General features: G+C 40.4%; 2 protein-coding genes across 2 annotated transcripts in view; one reads left to right on the forward strand and one right to left on the reverse strand.

The window, feature by feature from the left end:
• The window catches only part of UHRF2 (ubiquitin like with PHD and ring finger domains 2), a 75,166-nt gene extending 73,377 nt beyond the window's left edge, over positions 1 to 1,789 (forward strand). Inside the window, exon 16 of the mRNA XM_048930577.1 lies at positions 582 to 1,789. Within this exon, the coding sequence (XP_048786534.1) occupies positions 582 to 728 (147 nt within the window). The 3' untranslated portion in view covers positions 729 to 1,789. The remainder of the gene's footprint in view (positions 1 to 581) is intronic.
• GLDC (glycine decarboxylase) overlaps positions 996 to 20,161 on the reverse strand; it is a 40,532-nt gene continuing 21,366 nt past the window's right edge. The window contains exons 13-25 of the mRNA XM_048930576.1: positions 20,056 to 20,140; positions 19,408 to 19,449; positions 18,334 to 18,476; positions 18,098 to 18,173; positions 14,209 to 14,334; positions 13,245 to 13,394; positions 12,654 to 12,766; positions 11,853 to 11,994; positions 10,774 to 10,885; positions 9,414 to 9,509; positions 7,181 to 7,353; positions 6,382 to 6,462; positions 996 to 5,379 (exon numbers count right to left, since the gene is read on the reverse strand). Of these exons, the coding sequence (XP_048786533.1) occupies positions 5,236 to 5,379; positions 6,382 to 6,462; positions 7,181 to 7,353; positions 9,414 to 9,509; positions 10,774 to 10,885; positions 11,853 to 11,994; positions 12,654 to 12,766; positions 13,245 to 13,394; positions 14,209 to 14,334; positions 18,098 to 18,173; positions 18,334 to 18,476; positions 19,408 to 19,449; positions 20,056 to 20,140 (1,483 nt within the window). The 3' untranslated portion in view covers positions 996 to 5,235. The remainder of the gene's footprint in view (positions 5,380 to 6,381; positions 6,463 to 7,180; positions 7,354 to 9,413; positions 9,510 to 10,773; positions 10,886 to 11,852; positions 11,995 to 12,653; positions 12,767 to 13,244; positions 13,395 to 14,208; positions 14,335 to 18,097; positions 18,174 to 18,333; positions 18,477 to 19,407; positions 19,450 to 20,055; positions 20,141 to 20,161) is intronic.

The raw sequence follows: 20,161 nt of genomic DNA on the forward strand, positions 1-20,161 counted from the left end.
GTTGATGGAATAACAGTAAAGGAACTTTTTGTAGGTAAAGAATTAAAGACAGATTGTAAAAGTGAGTAACATTTTAACCAAGAGTTGTTGAAAGGATGCAGAGTAAATACCAGAAAATTATTTGGGTTAATTAGAAACTACTCTATCACTCCGAATATGTCTTTAAGGAGTAACTGAGTTTTGTCAGATGAGGTGGATGAAGGCTGTGTCTTAAGCACTACAACCTGTATATACATTCACTTTCAGCTTGATGGGAATGTCTGGAGTACAGTTGCTGTCTAACAGGGATGCTAGAAAACAGCTGCAGTTGTGGCTCTGATTCACAGGAAGACATTAATGGGAATATCAGCAGGGTTGTGTTTTCATCCTTCCCAGGCTCTGTGCTTCGAAGTTCTTTTCTTAGATCACTTTATTCACATAGGCAAAGTTGTGCCCCAAGGGGCTTAGTAATTACTTCCTCTTTTTTCTGGAAGTACGAAAAAGTCGTGTCTTTAGTTTATGGTAACTCCTTAGTTTTGGCTGAGGAAGCTGTTAGTGTAAAAGAGGATTCCCACAATTCACTCCTCTTTTGTCTGTCCTAGAGCTGTTTGCAGCGCTCCTTCAGAGCTGAGGTCTTCACCTGCCCTGCCTGCCGCTACGACCTGGGGAAGAGCTACACCATGGTTCCTAACAAGATCCTGCAGACCCTGTTGGACCAGTTCTTCCCTGGTTACAGTAAAGGACGATGATGTGCTCACATCCTTCTGAACTCCTCCCAGTGACTTTATAGACAGTTAAGGAGAATAAACGTGGGAAATTCAACAGTGGACCAGCCAGCTTGATGGGACTCAATATGTTGTCACATTTTGAAGCAGCTCACCCTCTTCCCCTCATAGCCATCTTTTTGGTGTAGTGAGATCTCTTAATTCTCGGCTGTCTTTTAACATCAAAGGGTAGTTTGGGCCAGTTAATGAATAGTTTTTAAAGAAAAAGATGAAAAGCTTCAGCTCCCACTGGCCTAGCTGATGCTTGATTTATGATTTGTTGTTTTTTTTTTTTTGTAACTACCTCAGGACAGAGGAAAATAAATTATGGGGATGACAAAAAGTTAGCGAATTTTTAGCTACACACTGCCTCCTGAATAATAGTTGTGCCTGGTCCGTGTAGTTTGATTTACAAAAAAAAAAAAAAAAAAGAAAAAAAAAGAAAGAGGAAAAAAAAAAACAACCAAAACCAAAACAAAACCCCACAAAAACAGCAAAAAACAGAAACAGCACTTAAGCCAGCTGGAGTAAAGAACAGCAAATTATGTGGTGTGCATAATCCTTTTTTGTCTTTTTCTTCCATTATGCTGTATTTTTTTGCAAGAACAGGCTGATTTTTAGTCTATTTTTGTGAGCTTCATTGTGCTTTTCTTGTATCTTATGCAAGTTGACTACTAATGACTAATGAGAACAATATGAATGCATTGTTGCTACATTAGTGTAAAGTGATCTGTGTTTTTTGCACTTAAGGAGGGTATTCAAGACACTCTAGTTGTGTAAAAAATATTTCATATAAAGAACTGCCACTTCTGTATTAGTTAAACTGTATGCTTTTAGTAAGTCTTGTATCAGTGGCAATACATCTACACAGCATTGAAGGCAGTGCTAGCTTGGAGAGGGTTCAAATCGCTTCATATTGTGATCTGAAATTTTATATACAATATATCTCCCCCAAATATACCTTATTAAATATTTTATGATTCAGAAAAATTGCTAATTTTGTTTTCACTATTATCCTCTTATGTAAATTATATTTTTATAGCAGATTTTTTTTTCCAGATTGCTACATACTTTCTTTAGGTGGGTGGCTTTTTTTCTAAGCTTTATATTCCTGTCATTTATTAGTTATTTTAAAAAAAAAAAAAAAGAATGTTAAGAAAAGAACAACCCAACATCTACACTCCTGTACAGCAGCAGCTGTCATAAAGCTGCTCTGGTCTCTGCTGAGCATCTGTCTGAAGGAAAGCTGGTGCTGGATTGCACTCCATGTGCCAGAGAGCAGTAAGGCCGCTCTGCCCGCAGCCTGGTGCAGTTGGGTGCTGCCCTCTGGTCATTCATAACCACTCACTCAGATGTTGGTGATATTTGGCTTTTTCATGGCCAAAAGTCAGTTTAGTGGCCTACTCACGTCATTCCGATGAACTTACCCTTACCCTACCCCCATTTCTCCTAGGGAGGCCATTAGCATACCGAGTGTTGGTAGTATCTCATAATGTAACAAAAATCAGGTGTTGTTGGGCAGTTTGGCTTTTTCTGTGCTTATTAGAATGAAGATTCTTTGTGCAGTAGGTGAATTAGTATTAAGCATATGCTTCATAAAAGCTATAAACAGTCTTACATCCTGTTGAATTCTGTGTTTTACAAAGTGGTAGCTCAGCATTTTATGGGGAAACAGATGTAGTTCAACCTCTGTAAGGATGGTATGCATTTTTGCAGTAAGCAAAGATGCTTTTTTTCTGTTCAGTAGCTTTTACCAATTGAGGATTATGTGTAGTAGCTATGCACCATTTGGAGAGAGAAAGCTCTTACGACTGTGCATAGGAACACTTGATTTTTAATTTGTGCCCCAGTCTAACATGAATGTTGGTAGCATTTTTAGTATTTATTATGTGAATGGTTACTTTTAAGTGAGTAGTTCAGATTTATGTTTGCAAGTCTTATCTTATAAAAACTTATTTTTAATGCAGAACAATTAGTAAATGTCATCTTCTAGGAAATGTGGTTATTTCTGACTTCTATTAATTACTTTTGTTATTGAGTTTGCTGCTGATTTACCATCAGCTACAGATTTGTCAGTTTAAAGACAACAGTGGAGATTTCATTACTTGATACAAATGTGTAAAAAAAAGATTTTTAATGTCTTTATCAGACACAGTTAGCAGACATCATCAGGCACCATGAAAGTGCCTCTTTACCAAACAGTAAAAGTAATTTGGGAAGGCTTTGTACAGTTAGCTTGGTAGGTCCGAATGCCTGTCCCTTCCTCACACTGCAAGTGGTGCTTATGGCAGTGTTTTGGTGTTTCATATCTTTTTATCTCTTCCCCCTTCCCCAGTGCTACAGCAGTAGCCTGAAGAATAATTGCCTTTTCAGAAATAGGCTTTACGTTAGAAAATTCTAATTTTCTCTCCATATGTAGACGTTTGGGGACCTATGTGCAGATAAAGCTGGCCCAACCTTCCTTTAATGGAAGCCATTCCTGTCATCTTTTGTTCTGTTTTTCTGGTTAACTAATTCCACATGAAAGTCCTATGGAAAGTAATGTAAACGTTGCAAAGCCAAAACAGAAGAAGTGCAGTACTTGAGGTGCTGCTGTTTGTGTCCCTTCAGAGAGAGCCCCTGGTCATGACTGCGTGTACACCTTCATGAAGAGGTTGTGTAGTTCCTGGTTGTAAAATGTAGTGCTCTCTTGAGTGTTACCAAATCCTGCTTCACATGGCCATATGAGGCTGTCAAGGCTTGGGAACCCACTTGTGTCAAACACAACTCAATGTGCACAGACCAGCTCCTACATTACTCCAAGTCATAGAATCGCTCAGGTTGGAAAAGACCTTCAAGATCACTGAGTCCAACCACAACCTAGCCATACTACCCTAACTAACATCCCTCTGCTAAATCATGTCCCTGAGCACCACATCCAAATGGTCTATAAACACGTCCAACCACCTCCCTGGAAAGCCTATTCCAGTGCTTAACAACCCTTTCTGTAAAGAAGTTTTTCCTGATACCCAACCTAAACTTACCTTGGTGCAACTTGAGGCCATTTTCCCATGTCCTGTCACATGTCACCACTGAGAAGAGACCAGTCCCACTCGCTGTAAGCACCTTTCAGATATTGAAAGAGAACAATAAGGTCTCCCCTCAGCCTCCTTTTCCCCAGACTAAACAGACCCAGTTCCTTCAGTCTCTTCTCATAAGGCACATTCTCCAAGCCCTTCACAAGCCTTGTTGTCCTTCCTTGGACCTGCTCCAGCACCTCAGTATCTTTCTATAGTGAGGTGCCCAAAACTGAACGCAGTACTCGAGGTGAGACCTCACCAGTGCTGAGTACAGGTGCAAGGTTACTTCCCTAGTCCTGCAATTCCTGATACAAGCCAAGATGCATTTCTTTGGTGTCAAGTGCACTGTCTGTCTATAAAACCTAGAGAGCTAGGTTTTATAAAATACGACTTGGAACAGATTAGAAGATGACCTTTAACATTTGAGTCCATGCTACTTAATTGAATATGGCATCATTCATACCCACAGGAAACTGGCCTGAGTGCACCATCAGTAGTCTTGGATTGCTAGAGTTCAGGTTTCAGATAATGTTTACACAGGGTGTAGACTTACAAAACAAAGCAAGCTAAGTACATTGAAACCAAAATCCAGAACAAGATACTTGAGAAATGATGTAAGGAGAATACTTTGTTAGACAAGATTTAAGTCAAACTAAGCACTTCACAGTATACTAGAGAAGTTGTCTCATGCTTTCTCGGGAATAAGAAGAGAGGAGTAGATGGAACTACAAGGAAGAATTGATGTGATACAGACAGAAGGCAAGTTTGTTACCACTCAGTAAACCTAATCACTGAAAATGACAGATTTATCTCAATCTCTGCCAGCATTTTGCTTCATGTAGAATCTGTTACTGCTGTGGCAGTTCTGACAAATTAGAACTTCAGTCTCAGAAGCCTCAGTTCCGTACAAAAAAAAACAGCTTAAGAGTTAAAATTCAAAAGGTTATGATACTTAAATTCTGACCAACTTTATTAGAATACTAACATTGGTAGATAAAAAACAGCACAAAATATTAACATTAGCAACGCTACCGGTAGTACATGAATTAAACAATCTACTTCATCTGTTTTTACAGAATATAAACAATTAGTCCTACAGTTAATGTTTATTACTATAGCTTTACACATCTGCACCTCCTCTAATTTCTGTAACCGTATTTTGAATACCACATCACAAACTGGGAGTTAACTGTTAAAGCTTTAGCACAAAGCAGAGAAAATGCTGAATCGAGGCAACTTCAACATCAACTGCTGTGGAACAAACACGTTTTGTTCATACCTACTATACTGATTGTATTTACATTTTGACTGAGTGGTGATTCAATTAACGAATGTGGTGATTATCCAAAATATACACAGTATATAAATCCCCTATCAGGTCTGGGAGGAAAAGGCCATCCTGATGGACTCAGAAACTCGAGCTGGAAGCAGTGTTATGAAGAAGCTCTCTTCTGCTCAGAGAAGGGAGATTCGTAGGCTTCCATTGGTGGGCAGGTACAAACCAGATGTTGGTCTCCATATATGTCATCAATGCGAGCAATCGTGGGCCAAAACTTGCTTTCAGGCTTCACAAAAGGCTGTATGCAGAAATAAAGACATTTTAATTGTTGCGCTAAGCAGCTGCGTAAATGTAACAGACGCCTGAAGTTTCAACAACAACCAAAGTTGGAGTGTGAAATCAAGCCTCCGGTGCATTTTCAATCCCATAAAGTCAACAAGAATGTATAACAAAAATGGCAGTTAGTTAAAGGAAAATTTAGATTCTTGAAAAAGTGCATCTCTGTCCTCTGACCCGAGCTTGCAAAGAAGCAGTCATGAAATAAACAAACTGTGATCCCTTGAATTACTGGCTAATGGGCGGAAACCAAAGAGAAGTGAGAGAGACTATCAAGATCTGCGCTGTTCAATTCAGTAATAATTTATATTTAAAAAAAAGTAAAACAAATATAATAAGGTGGTAAACTTCCTAAGTGCAGTTAAATTGTTCTTCTTCGAAACAGTACATGGCAATAAGGCAGATGTAAAGTAGATGCAGTTCAGTTTCAGGTGAGAAAAGTTACTGACAATATTGCGGAAAAAGCAGTTTTACACAGTGCTTCCAAGAAATCAGATACACTGCATCCCAGTCTGTCCTCTGTAGCTGACTCGCATTGGTGCTGCCTGCCCCATGCTGCCTTTCCATCTCATCAAACCCTTCTCTAAGCTCCTCATAGCAGAGCGCTGAACATTAAATGTGGTCTCTGTTTTCAGAGGCTGTGGTGCAGTATGTCTGAATTGAAGGGACTGGAGCTGTAACTCGCTTCCACCAAGAGTAACCAATATGCAAGTGCTGACATTACAAATCCAAATTCACATTTCCTTCATGTCTAGAGGTTTTTTTAAAGATCTTTCTCCTTGTCTTGAAAAAGAAAACTTACAGAACTGCTGTAGAGCTCACACAAGCAAACTGTGTAATGGCAAAAAGTACTTTGAAGTGTTTATTCCTACCAGACTAGTTCTTCTGCAATAGATCAGAAAACCACAGAGCAGAAAGCAAATTCATGCATTACCACATCACTAACATTCCATCGTTTACTCACCAGTGGGAATGCTGCCACTTCTCGGGAATAAGGGCGATCCCACTTTGAAGAAGTGACACAGTTCAGAGTATGTGGTGACATCTGCAAGCACAAAGGCGTGTATGACATGAAATTACTGGATTCAATTGAACGTATCTGTGAGAATCTTCCTTAAGATTCACATCATTACAGAAAAAATAATACAGGCTGCTGTCTGGTATCTCCTTGAGACACAATGTATCTCGGGGGAAAAAAAAAGAGAAGAAAAAAAAAAAGGAGTGGATCTAAAACAGGAAGCCAGCCAGTATCTAGATGCATTCCATTTTGTCCAACATCACCCAAGATGTGAACGTGCTTCCAGCTTTTCACCACATTCCCTCAGTATTTAAAGATTCAGTGCAGCCTCACAACAGTTAACCAGAACTTGAGCCTGTAGCAGTATTGTGCCATAGTAGCTTAAGTAATTCATCTGGTCTTCATTTAACTGTTAGCTTTAAGGTCATTTCACTTCCTTTCTTAAATCAAATAAATCAGTAAGCAGTACTCCTTCACTAATTTAAGATGGTCCCCAAAAGTAGAGATCATATGCTTCCTTCAGTAACTTTCTCTACTGTGTCTGCAAAGTTTGAGCTTCTACTTTAAAAAGTCAGAATTCCAGGTTTTGAGAACTTTCAAGGTTTCTAAAGAATTTCAGTCTGTAACCCCTGCTACTTCACTGCCACACAGCTATTTTCTGGAGTACTGAAAGACTGGGAAACGGGCTTAAGTAAGTCTCAAGAGTTAAGCTGGAGCTGGCAACTTGCTCTACGTGTCTTCTTACCTTCAGAGGGTTAACCTGGGGGTCCATCCTGCCCTCCTCTATTTCAGCAATTTCCTGCCGAATACTGATCATTGCATCACAAAACCTGTCCAGCTCTGCCTTGTCTTCAGACTCTGTTGGTTCAATCATGAGAGTCCCTGCCACTGGCCAGGACATGGTTGGAGCATGAAAACCTGAAAACAGAATCAGTCACTGACAACGGGTCATAAGCCAACACATGCACAGCTAGCAATGGATTCAAAATTCAGCCCTTTAATCTTTACAGGAGTGAGCGCATGGATTGGTAGTGTACAGACAGATTTTAAAGTATTTAAAAGACAATTTTATTACGTTACTTACGAAAGGGTTTAAAGTTATCCACTGATAATGAAATGATCTTAAAAACTGTGCTTTCTGCTGTTAGTTTTTAACTCAACACATACTATTTTTCAGTAGTATCACAGAATGTTTTGTGTTGGAAGGGACCTTTAAGATCATCTAGTTCCAACTCCCCTGCTGTAGGCAGGCACACCTCCCACTAAACCAGGGTGCCCAGAGCCCCATCCAGCCTGGCCTTCAGTGCTTCCAGGGAGGGGTATCCACAGCCTCTCTGTGCCTGTTCCAGTAAGTCATCGCTCTCACGGTAAACAGTTTCTCGCTGATATCTAGTCTAAATCTACCTTCTTCCAGTTTGAAACCATTTCCTCTTATCCTGTCCCTACATGCCCTTACAAAAAGTCCCTCCTCAGTCTCAGGTACTGGAAGGCCACTACAAGGTCTCTTTGGAGCCTTCTCTTCTCCAGGCTGAAAAGCCCCAGCTCTCTCAGCCTGTCTTGTAGGGGAGGTGCACCAGCCTCCGAACTTCAACTTCATGAAGTTGGCATGGGCCCACCTCTCATGCCTGTCCAGGTCCCTCTGGATAGCATCCCTTTCCTCTGGCATGTCAACTGCACCACTCAGCTTAGTAGTGCCTGCAAACTTGCTGAAAACTCGATCCCACTGTCCACGTCCACTACAAAGATGCTCCCAGCACTGATCCCCGAGGAATGCCACTCATCTCTGGTCTCCACTTGGACACTGAGTCATTGACCACCACATTCGGAGTGCAACCATCCAGCTAAATCCTTATCCAGCAAGTGGTCCATCCAGCAAATCCATCTTTCTCCAACTGGCAACTAGGATGGTGCATGGGACAGTGTCAAACGCTTTGCACAAGTCCAGGTAGATGGTATCAGTAGCTCTTCCTTTATCCACTGATGGTGTAACCCCATTATAAAAGGCCACCAAGTTTGTCAGGCATGACTTGCCCTTGGTGAATCTCATCTTTATTTTCCATGTGTCTTAATAGGGCTTTCAGGAAGAAATATTCCATAATTGTTCCAGGCAAAGAGGAGAGACAGCCTGGCCTATAGAATCATAGGTTCATTAGAGTTGGAAGGATTGTTAAAGGTTATGTTGTCCTACTCCCCTACAATGAACAGGGATGTCCACAGCTAGATTGCCCAGGACCTGATCCAGTCTGGCCTTCAAAGTCTCCAGGGATAGGGCAGCAAACACATCTCTGGGAAACTTGTTCCAGTGCCTCACACTCACTGTAAAAGACTCTTTCCTTATATCCAAGCTAAATCTACCCTCTTTATGCTTGAAACCATTTCCCCTTGTTCTGTCACCACAGACCCTCCTAAAGAGTCTGTCCCCTTCTTTCCTGAAGCTTTACATACTGAAAGGCTGCTTTTAGTTCACCTCAAAGCTTTCTCTTCTCCAGGCTGAACAGCCCCGTTATTCAGGTTTATTGCCATTCCCTGCTGCTCACTTCAGTATTTGGTCCCTACATCCTCTTATCATATGCCAATGCAACATTAATACAGATTTGTGCAGTAGGAGATGAATTAAAAAATGGGTTGCTTGTTATCATTTCTTTCCTGCAGTGCTGCTAAACACAGCCTTTAGGCTGCAGATCACATTCTTCAGAGCAAGCATACCAAAAACAACCTTGGAGTGCCCAACCACTCAGTCATGTAATTGCAAATTGGGAGGGCAGTTTACAAAGGCGGGGAATAGCAGCAGGTTCTTCAGTAGTTATAACAACTTCATGGATGCAAAAGCTCTTTAATGAGCTTAATGAGCATGTTGAAAAATGATGAGATGATCAAGGCAGATTCATCATCAGTAAGAATGAGACGTTTTGGGAACCTTTTAGAATAGATTTGTGAATTTCTCATTTAGGCTGCTGTTTAAAAGACATTTGACTAACCATAATCCTGAAGTCGCTTAGCAAGATCCACAGCTTCAACATTTGCTGTTTTTTTGAAAGGTCTTGTATCCAAAATAAATTCATGGGCTACGTAACCTGTAAGAAGAGCAATGTGGTTTACTTTTGGGAGAATAGCACAATCCATTGAGCAGTCTATCCTCATTGGTTTTGTGTAGAATACGATAAAGAGACAAAGAAAAAAATATCTGCTTTGTCAAAATCTCTACCCAGAGAAAGTCCCAGGTAAGAGCTACACAACCCAGCATGTGAACACTGGTCCTCCAAGACCCACATGAGCTTAAGAGGCCTAATTTTCCAAGATGTATAGGAGAGGGTAGTCCAAGTAGCTCCGTATGATTTGTAAGCTCTGGGAAAATAAATGGATTTGTCTGTAGCCCAACATCATTTGGATCACAGTCTTTTTCAAATTAGCCACATATAAGAAAACTGATTTCATGTTACATCAGAGAAAAGCTCAAATCTGTTGTTACAAATAGGCTAAAGACCAAAGTTATCCAAAGTCATAATTCCGAAGAACTGTGTTCCATTTCTTTAGTGAATCCTTCAAAATTTGAAAATTTTATTTACTTCCGTGAGGAAATTATATATTCTCCTCAAATGCAACCTGCAGGTTTAATCAGTTTGTACTCTTAAGTTCAATAAATGTGTTTTGAACTGCATACATACTGTACTCAAGTTTTCTCCGGTGCCATTTGGCTTTAACAAGCAAAATAGCATTTTATTATAGTTATGATGGTCTAGTGTAACAGACAGGTAATTGTGTCCTTTCTTACTCCCTACTTTTACAGGACAGGAGAGTTGCATTAGGGAGCTGGAATGTAGCTGAAGTATTTCCCATTGTCAAAGAGATTCTCATCCTCCTTATAAAACAGAACAAGGAAACAAAGTGAGGATAGAAATTTTTCATTTTTTCTCAGAGGATTGTATGTAAGGGAAAGTTTATGATGAAAAGTTCTTACATTGTTATGTGGGATATAGAGAGATTAGGACAGGCTTGGAGGCCTGACATTGTTGCTTCTTTTTTTTCTAATGCGTCATTAATTTACTATTAGACTTCAAGGAGAACAGTTGGATTTTCCAACATTTACTCCATCTCCTGCCATCATTTCATCTAACTACAAAAAAAAAGCATTTTTAGTTCTGCCTCCAGCTACCTCTGTTCCATTGCAGTACCTCCACAGAAGCTGTAGCAGGCTATTCCTCTCCTTGTGTATGGAACAGGAGAAGGCTGAGATTCAGCTGCCACATAGCATTAGGTAAGAGCTATACTGCAAGCCAGCTTTTACACAAAACATTTTGAAAAGAGCTTTGTAGAGGAAATCAAATTGCCACTACTTGCCTCTTACTCCTCTGAAAAGGATTTTGTAGTGCTTCTCTAGCCTCTTTGCCATGTAGTTTGCATTTAATATAGCGATCTCAGAAGCATGTTTAAGACCTTTTGCTCCCATTGTCTGAAAGAGGAATAACATGAGAATGTTTTTATGTCTGTTTCTTCAAGCAAGATGAGCATGTTCTTATCCCAGCAAAATGACAGAGTGGGAACACATGTGGCTCATTTACAGCAGCACACTGCTACTGCAGGTTTCCACACTGGACTCACAGGAAAGCACATGGAAGACATGGCTTGCTAGAATGCTGTGTGCCTAAGACCACATGTGGAAAGTAAACAGGTGAGTAACTCAACTCCAGAGATGGAGCAGCTTTGAAATGAAGAGAGCAGAACTGGTGAATTTCATCAAGTGGCTTCTATTTCTGCCTGTGCCCCTGCCACTGCCTGCATCTTCATGCAAAAGGCACCCACAGAGCTGCCTGAAAAGCAGACTCTGCTGCCTGAACAGACACTGCTTTGGCATCATATCACAGATGAAACTGCATTAACAAAGATTAGAGCCAATTGAATACAATTGCATACTTAATTCTCAGAGGGAAGGGCTGGAATTAGTGTTTGACTTTGAGTTAGGCTGACAGGGAGAATGCCAAAGCAGCCCTTGCAGTTCTCTCTGTAGATGGGACAACTGGGAAAATAAGTAGTTTCCAACCAGCTTTTAAACAAAAATTTAATGTCAGAGACAGCAGAGGGACAAGGCTGACAGCAGATTTTGCCTGATTGTGCAGAATTGTCCACAAGTCCACTTGTCTTAGAATTATTACTGACAAGAGTCAGAAGAATGCAGGCTGTAGAGGTACAACACCACTGTCATCCTGCCATATTAATAATTGTAACAGATGGCAATAGGCATTTCTACCTGAAAATAAGGAGATTCAAAGGATTTTAAAAATCTCTGGCTATGCCATGGGTGCACTGCAGTCTGTGCACTGCACTTAAACTGTCTATGTGATTTTAGTGATAGTGGTACTCAGGTCTGCTGAAAGAGAAACAGCCCTTCAGCTGATATGCCTTAAAAAAAGTCTACACACCTTGATATACACCCAGGAAATGGGCAATATGGCACTGGAACCCCAAGGTGCAGCACTGACAGTACCCAAAGGACAAGCATCCTCATCCGTCTGAATTTTGATGACAGGATGGGTAGGCAAGTAGGGAGCCAAATGTTTCTTCCTAAAACAGAAAGACTGACTTTAGAACTTAAATATGTGCTGCTGTGTTACCATTCCTGAACATTTTCAGCATTAGATTCTCTTCACATTCCTTCCAAACACAGTCCACTAGGAGATCCGGTCAATGTCTTCTTCGGCAGAAAATGTAGTGGCTTAACTGTTGCCAGTGTAGGATGACACTCATTTTATAGACCATCAGAAGATACTCGTGCAGCTATCCAAATAAAAATAGTATTTTAAAGGAACAAGATTTTTTTTTTTTTAACAATAAAATTGGTCTGTAGGATAGAACCAAGATTTTCATCCACCATTTCAGTGGACTGTACACAATATCAGTCCTCAAAGCCCACAGATCAGTTCTGTATCCATTCAAAAACCAGACTGCTGAGCAGGATTTGCCATTCATACTAAGTGCCAACATGCAGTCAGGGCTTGCAAATACCAATGAGTCTCATCACTCAACAAATCAGCACGATTCTATGACATGATTACCCAGGAGAAGGACTAAAGTTTACAAACAGCAATATACTTCTCACACGAATAGCTCTATACTTAAAAGAACTGTCAATCAGGATTCATTAAGGGATTTTGTTTGTTTGCTATCTGGATTTATTTTCTTTAAAATAAATTCCTTAAAAAAACTTAATTTAATATACTTACACTCCAATTGGTCCCATTCCAGGTCCTCCTCCTCCATGGGGAATGCAAAAGGTTTTGTGAAGGTTTAAGTGAGAGACATCAGAGCCGTAATCTCCAGGACGACACAGACCCACCTGTGAAGTGAATACTTATATGTGAACTGATCTCCTGCCATTGAAAGACCTGCCATTGCCCTCAAGAAAATTACACTGTAAGAGATGTTACACATTTTCCCATTTTCCTTTAACATGATGCATCACAAACAAGTATCGATGCAAACGCTGTGAGTTTTTTGCTTTAGGAATTCTCATTCATGTTTAAAGAATGCCTCTGACAAAAATTAGGCAGGCTAAGTCATTTTCATTGAATCATAGAATGGCCTGTGTTGAAAAGGACCACAGTGATCATCTGGTATTTCAAAGCAAACTTACATAAACAAAAGGTATACCAGCAACTAACTCCTATTATTATTCAAGGAATCCTCACCACCTCCCCTGAGCCCTGCATCATCTTGTAATGAAGTTACAGCCTGAACTGAATACTGCCAGGATACTTTTTTCCCAGAGAAACTACAGGTTCCATTGCATTATATCTGCCTAGGAGATCATATACCTGGGCATTCATATTTGCTCCATCCAGGTAAACCTGGCCTCCATGTTTGTGAATCAGATCACACACATCTGCGATCTCCTCTTCAAATACACCATTGGTAGAAGGGTACGTGATCATGATGGCTGCCAAGTTGTCTTTGTGCTTGTCCACCTGGAGGCAGAGAGGCAGGCAGAGGAAAAGGTCACTGAGGCTCATAAAGCTCCTTCAAGACAAGACCTCTACTCAGCTAATGTCTATCAGCCTAAGTCTCTTACAGTAAGCAAAAAGTACCGGCTCTCATACTCACCAACACCTAAGCAGGAGTGTTTTCTTGATAGGTCAGAATTTTAAATTGCAGAAGCGTGGTATGAGAAGTCAAAAAGCAGACACTTTTGAGACCTTTAAACAAACCAGGTGAAACACTTGCTCTTCAAGGTAACGTCATGCACAGGTTATAGCTTTGTTTTCAGCAGCATAGATCTATTACTACCATAAAAAGCTGCTCAAATATGTATTTTTAGAAATGTGTCCCGCTAATTCCTTGGATTCCCAGGATTCACCTGCAGCAAATCTACTCAAAAAGGTGAAAAAAGTTGCCTAGCAACACCCTCTCCAGCAGAGATGCTCTTGAATTTAACCAAGTGAATGTTACAGTGCAGTCTGAAAGGTCTCAGCCTCACAAACACACTCCTTTCATTTCAAATACTAAACGCAGATGGGAACGTTTTGCTGTAAAAGAGCCTGCTGAGACTCACTCAGCCACTCCTGCACAAAAGATCCTCAAATTAAAGGAAATCTCGTAAGTCACATGGCTTGAATCTGAATGAGAAAAAACGAAAGAAATACTCATTCCTTTCAAGTACATATTCACTATTTTCTGCCCTATTTTCTCTCAGATGAGTATCCAATTTGTCTGTCAAAACTATTACCTGTTGAGGAGAAGGAGTGCTCCCGCCTTGAACATTAAAGCTGATTAAATACTCACCATCGCTTTTAAATGGGAGATATCAATGCTCCCATTTTTATCCACTTCAATTGGCTGAATCTTCATTCCTGCCATTTGTGCACTTGCTGGATTTGTACCATGAGCAGATCTAGGAATAAGGCAAACCTTGGAAGGAAAAAGAAGCAGGTCTATAGTACAGCCAGTCATACAAGTCTTTGAATACTATGGTTCATACTCAGCACAAACTCATTATCACAGTTCTTGTAAGGGAGACAAAGGAAATGTTTACCAGTAAACTGCTACTTGCATCAAACACTGAAACTTAGTTTTCTTTGGAGAAACCAGGCAGAAGCATCAAAATACCCATTAGGAAAACAAAGTTTCCTTTGCTCGATAAATCATATTTAGGAAACTGTGGAAAATGTGTTTCCAGAACATCATTTCAGAGACTTTTTATTGCAATTATTCATTTATTGTCTTTATTTTCCAGTCTGGTGCTGAGTATAGTGACCTGGCAGGAAAAACTACCTGATTCTGACCTTCCACTAAATCCCAAATGACTTAAGCATTTCCTTCTCTATTCTATTGCCATTTCTTTTATTATAACTAACAAGTTTCAGGCAGTTACTTACAGCCTCTATACAGCTCAGTTAAAAAAAAGAGAGAGAGAAAGAGAGAGAAAAAAAAAAAGGAAGGGCTTTTACTTATATAAATATTAGCTCTTATCAGTGACAATTAGGAAAATAGAGATCTGGAGTTCCCAGACACTTATCAGGAACTCCATCCATTCTAAAGTCAATAAATACACCTTTTTCCTTCCTTCCTTCTTCCCTTCCTTCTTCCCTCCTTCCTTTCTTTTTAAGCTCTTTGCTTCTATTAAGTGGTTATATTAAAATATTTGTCTATTTTGTCTATTACGATTCTCTTGAGAAGATTAATTTAACAAAGCTCATTAAGTTACTCAATATGAGCTGCATTAAATAACTAACATCAAGGCTGTTGGTTGGGTTTCTTGTTTGTTTGTTTGGATGATTTCACGGAAAAATGCACTGTGACCTCTACCTCATGCTCCATGGAGATGCTAAGCAAATGCTGATTACTTCAAAAGCTATTTCAAGCTACTAAGCACTCAGTCTCAGCAGATGGATATTTGCTCTTTTTGCATTGAAATAACAGTGTTTCACTGTGCAGCTGTGCTGAAAGAAATACAGAGATCATGGCTCTACTGGTGACACATCCACTGTGACACTTCCATGGTAATTTTAAATGGTAATGTTAAGTGCCACCCAGTCCTGGTGGATTGTATCTGCAGCTGCTGGATTCAGAAGTTATTGATTAGACTACAAAGCAAACAGATGCTGTGAGCTGTAATTGAATGTAAGGTTGTAGGTCTTTTTTCCAGAAGAGGGCACCAGATCCAAATGAGGCTGACTGCAAGAAGCTTGATCAGCTGCTTCAGTTTACTTTCCTAAATTGCAAAACAAATAAGAAAGCAAAACAATAGAAAACAAACAAACAACAAAAAAAGCCCAACTAATCTCTTAGCACAACATGATGTATGTTTTGCAGAAGAAGCTAGTGAGAACACCTCTACTTTCTATAATATGGTCAATACACGGAAAGAAATGGGTGTGAAATGAAACAGATCTGAACTTGAAATTTACAAGGACAGACGCTAATTCATAGAAAGTAGTGATGCTACAGTGTCATGTATTAAACACTGTAGTAGTAGTGAAGTCCCATAGCAGTGACTTTAACCTTAAACACTTCAGACCTTCTTCTGTTGCCTCTTCATGTGTCTAGAACAGAGATCAGGCTGCCTACCAGCAATGAGCCCTGCCACTCAATCTTTCCCTTTTCACTACTGCTTTAGATTTAAAATGGCTATATAAGGCTTTCTTTGCATCGCATACATAGTAGCCTTCCAATGTGAAACAGAGAAAACAGAACCAGCAGTCAGTTACAGTTAAACAAAAGCATCGCCACAAAGGAAGGTCGAATAAATTCTGCAGGCAGCTGCAGTACCTGCACAGTTAATCTCTAGAGTTAGAACTAAAACTAGTAAACATGGTTCCTAGCAAGAACTGGTTCATCTTTGGGGTTAGCTATATCACCACTCAGGTTTACAAGAACTCTCTTTTATCAGGCTTCAATGGTATAGCTTGAAGTGATTCCTTGAGGTCAAAGTTTCAGGTAGACAGTACTGAAGAGAATAAAAATTAAGACTTCTGAGTCTAGCCTTACCACCTGAAGATTATAATTGAAAACTCTTTTCCATTACTCATCCAGAACTTTGTGGAGCTTGAGAAGAAAGGCTATCTTCACATATTGTATAGAAATTTATTTGAAGCAGTTTAAATAGTCAAGAACTGGATGAGCCTTGATACAGGTGATTCCTGTTAATGGGCCTTGTCTCAAATGTGGTGCTGTCAGACCCCGTGCCTTGCCTACCATGTTGCTCTGGCTACATGGAGGCTGGATAGGCACAAAACAGTATGAGCTGCTGGGAATGGGACCACAAGCCCATTTGGGTATACAGTACCAAGATATCAGAGGTATCAGCAGCACCAGGTAAAAGCCCAAATCCTCCCATCCCCTGTCTCACAGAGTTCAACCTTCTTGGGGCACATTTTTCTGTCACCTCAACAAGTTCTTCACTCTTATGCCAGCACCAAAACAGGTTCCACACACACAGTAACAAGCCAAAGATGTTAAATAATAAAATCAAACATCTGATGTAAGGATGTACAAAAAACTCAAGAGCTCATGCAAGAAAGCTGGACAGATCAACAGCTGAGGAGAAAAGCGAGGTGTAATCCTCGTCTCCACAGGGTAGCTCACACAGAACAGGAACAGCATCATTCCAGGGACATATGTCAGCCCAGACACATGGCCATTGCTTTTATCAGAATGTTCCCAGTCACAGCAAAATGAAGTGATAAGCAGCATAGCAAACTGCAAGGTCTGGAAGCAGCCATTTAAAAGCCCTGAGCTCAGATACACAGTAAAGCAACAAGCTCTGTGACCAGCATAGGGAGCCTTCCAATAAACAGATTGGCATGCTCAGATCAAAACTGTAATTACCTTAGCTCCACGTTGGACACCAAAAAGGACAGTGGTGGGTTGGCCTGGCCAACAGTCAAACACCCACACAGCTGCTCACTCATTCCCCTCTCCCGTGGGACAAGGAGAAAATAGAGGTAAGGTGAGAAGATTCATGGACTGAGATAATGATAATTTAAATAGGGAAAACAAAAGCTGTGTCCACAGCCAAACCAAGAAGAGGAATTCCTTCACTACTTCCCATCAGCAGGCACATATTTAGTCACCTCCTGGAAAGCAGGGCCTCAGCATGTTTAATGGTTGTTTGGGAAAATAAATTCCATAACCATGAACTTGCCCCTTTCATCCTTCTTTTCCTGAGATTTGACTGTGGAGTATGACATTACATGGTGCGGAATACCACTATGGTTAGTTCAGTCAGCTGTTCTGGCTGTGTCACCTCCCAGCTTCTTGCCCACCCAGCCTACTCACTTGAGGATGGGGTGCAGGGCAGAATGGGAAAGAGGAGCCTTGACACTCTGCATGCAGTAGACAAAATAACGGTGTAACTATTAGTGCTTTACCAGCTACATATGCAGAGCACAGCACCATACGGCCTGCTGTGAACAAAGCTAACCCCATCCCAGACGGACTCAAAATGGATCCAGACCATTTGATAAAACTTTTCCTCACTCCCACTGCTTATTCAGTGAATTAATACTTTTAATACAGTACACACGATCTGTGAGGAAAGCAGTGAATAACAAAAGGCTTGTCAGAGACAAGGACACTGAACCTAGTTTTGGGTGAGCCCTAGCTTCCAAACCAACTCTCCCGTCTCCACTTCCCACCCCCAGTTCCTCCCCAGACAAGCGTTGACACTTACACTTCTATGGCGTTCTCCTTTTGCATTTAAATAAGCTTTGATTGCAGCCAAACCTGCATACTCTCCTTGGGCTCCACTGCAAGAGAAAAACAAAGGCTGTTAAGAAAGAACATGAATCAGAACGGATTACCACTCTGCAGAAGCTTTCTGCCAGTTTTGTCTTTCACATTTTCTTCAGGAATAAGTTTTTGGAGTCCTTGTGAAGGAGCAAATGTTAAAAAAAAAGAACCTCCTACCTGTTTGGTTGGAAGGAGATTTTGTCATAGCCAGTAATCTCACACAGGTCCTTCTCTAAATCTCTGAAAAGCTGCTGATACCCCTGAGCTTGCTCCAAAGGCACAAAAGGGTGGATGCTGGCAAATTCTTTCCATGAAATCGGCTTAAACAAACAAACAAACAAAATCCTCAAGTGTTGTAAAAAAAAAAATTCTGAAGACAACTCTGTTTTGTTGTTAATTTCTCTAAAGAAAATAAGCTGCTCTTGCTCAAATAAAGACCAAGTATTTCTTGCATGTCAACATAAGTTCCCAACCTCTGTGAAGGATGATTCTCAAAAACATTTTTTAACATTCAGGAGATGTTTAAAATCCTCACTTGCTTCTTTTCAGTTACTTGTGCTTATGTACAGCTGTGAGATCACAGGGCAAAAAGAGATGATTCAAGGAACAATGCCTAACAATCTGCTTCATAAACTTCTGTTAATTTCAATTTTAATATAAAAGACAAAAAAAAAATAGGGACAAGGTACAGAAATGACTGAGAGGAGGGGGAGAAATCTAGCAAGCAAGTAGCAACAAGGAGAGAGAGGAAAAAATCAGAGGGTATTCACTACCCAATGCTGGCTAAGCTGATACCAGCTGTAAAGAAATGCAGATAGATGGAGAGTCCAACTCCTCACCTGAGGACAAGGACTGTTCCCCTAAGGAGCAGCAAATTGTCTAAAGGCAAGAACTGTGTTTTACTGTAAGATTTGTGAAACAGCTAGAAGTTAGGTACAGCAACAGCATTAGGGAACATGAATGTAACACCTAATATTTATTACATATATTACAAATACATGTCTATTTTTTTTTCCCACATGAAACCTTCAAAGCCACTTTCTTGCTTTTGCTGCACTCCTTACAAACTTCTTGAAGCTTTTTCAAAGTAAAAGACAGAGTCAACCCCATTAGCTTATTCTGAAACTTCCCCCCCTTCCCCTTCTTCCTTATGGAGACCTAGAGCAATGCCACCCTGTACTTCTCATGTGTCTTCATTGACACTGGCTGCATAATGTGGGTTGCAGGTAAGACACTATTATTGCAACTTACCGCAAGTTCAGCTGAACTATTGAGCTTCATTGTACAGGACCCCTAAAAATGGAAAACCATTTGTCAGTATATATTAAGAGATCTGCTCTGAGAGTAATGCTTCCTATTTATTATGTTGGCTCACAGCGTCAGAGGCAGATGGTGTATGGCAGTCAAGGTTGAACTTTCCCACCAACACCCTGTTACATTTTGGTGCTGTGTAACAGATGGCAGCAGAGAGACACTCTGACAGAATGATGACTGACGTGGAAGTGCAGATGAAGTGAAGGTGTGTCAGTGACTTCCTCAGGTTGAAAAGATTACACCCACTGACATTCATTGACACTTGCTGAACGCATCTGGAGACCAACAGTGGTGGTGGGCACTGAGTTTCAGCAGTGGCAACAGCAACAGTGGGTTACCTCCACTTGTGCAGATCTTTACAACCACAGCATGCAGGCTCTTGTTCATCACTGGTATAAGTGAATAGCTAGCGGTGATGCCTACACTAAAAACTAGTATTTTGTAGCTGCAAATTTACTCTACCAAGCAGTGTTACTGTGCTCTTTGTATTTGTTGTAATTTCCATGGAAATAAATAGGAGGCATTACTTTCAGGATGATCTACGTATGTAGGTAACTTTTTTTTCTCTTGTTGGCAAATACCCACCAAAGGAATCATGCTGTGAACGAGAGAAATATCTTTGTTTTCTAACTTCTTCATGTACCGCACAATATTTGTCTCAGAGTGATAGCTGGAGGACACAAAACATGGT

The sequence above is a fragment of the Lagopus muta genome, chromosome Z (genome assembly GCF_023343835.1).
Source record: "Lagopus muta isolate bLagMut1 chromosome Z, bLagMut1 primary, whole genome shotgun sequence".
NCBI classification, from domain to species: Eukaryota; Metazoa; Chordata; class Aves; order Galliformes; family Phasianidae; genus Lagopus; species Lagopus muta.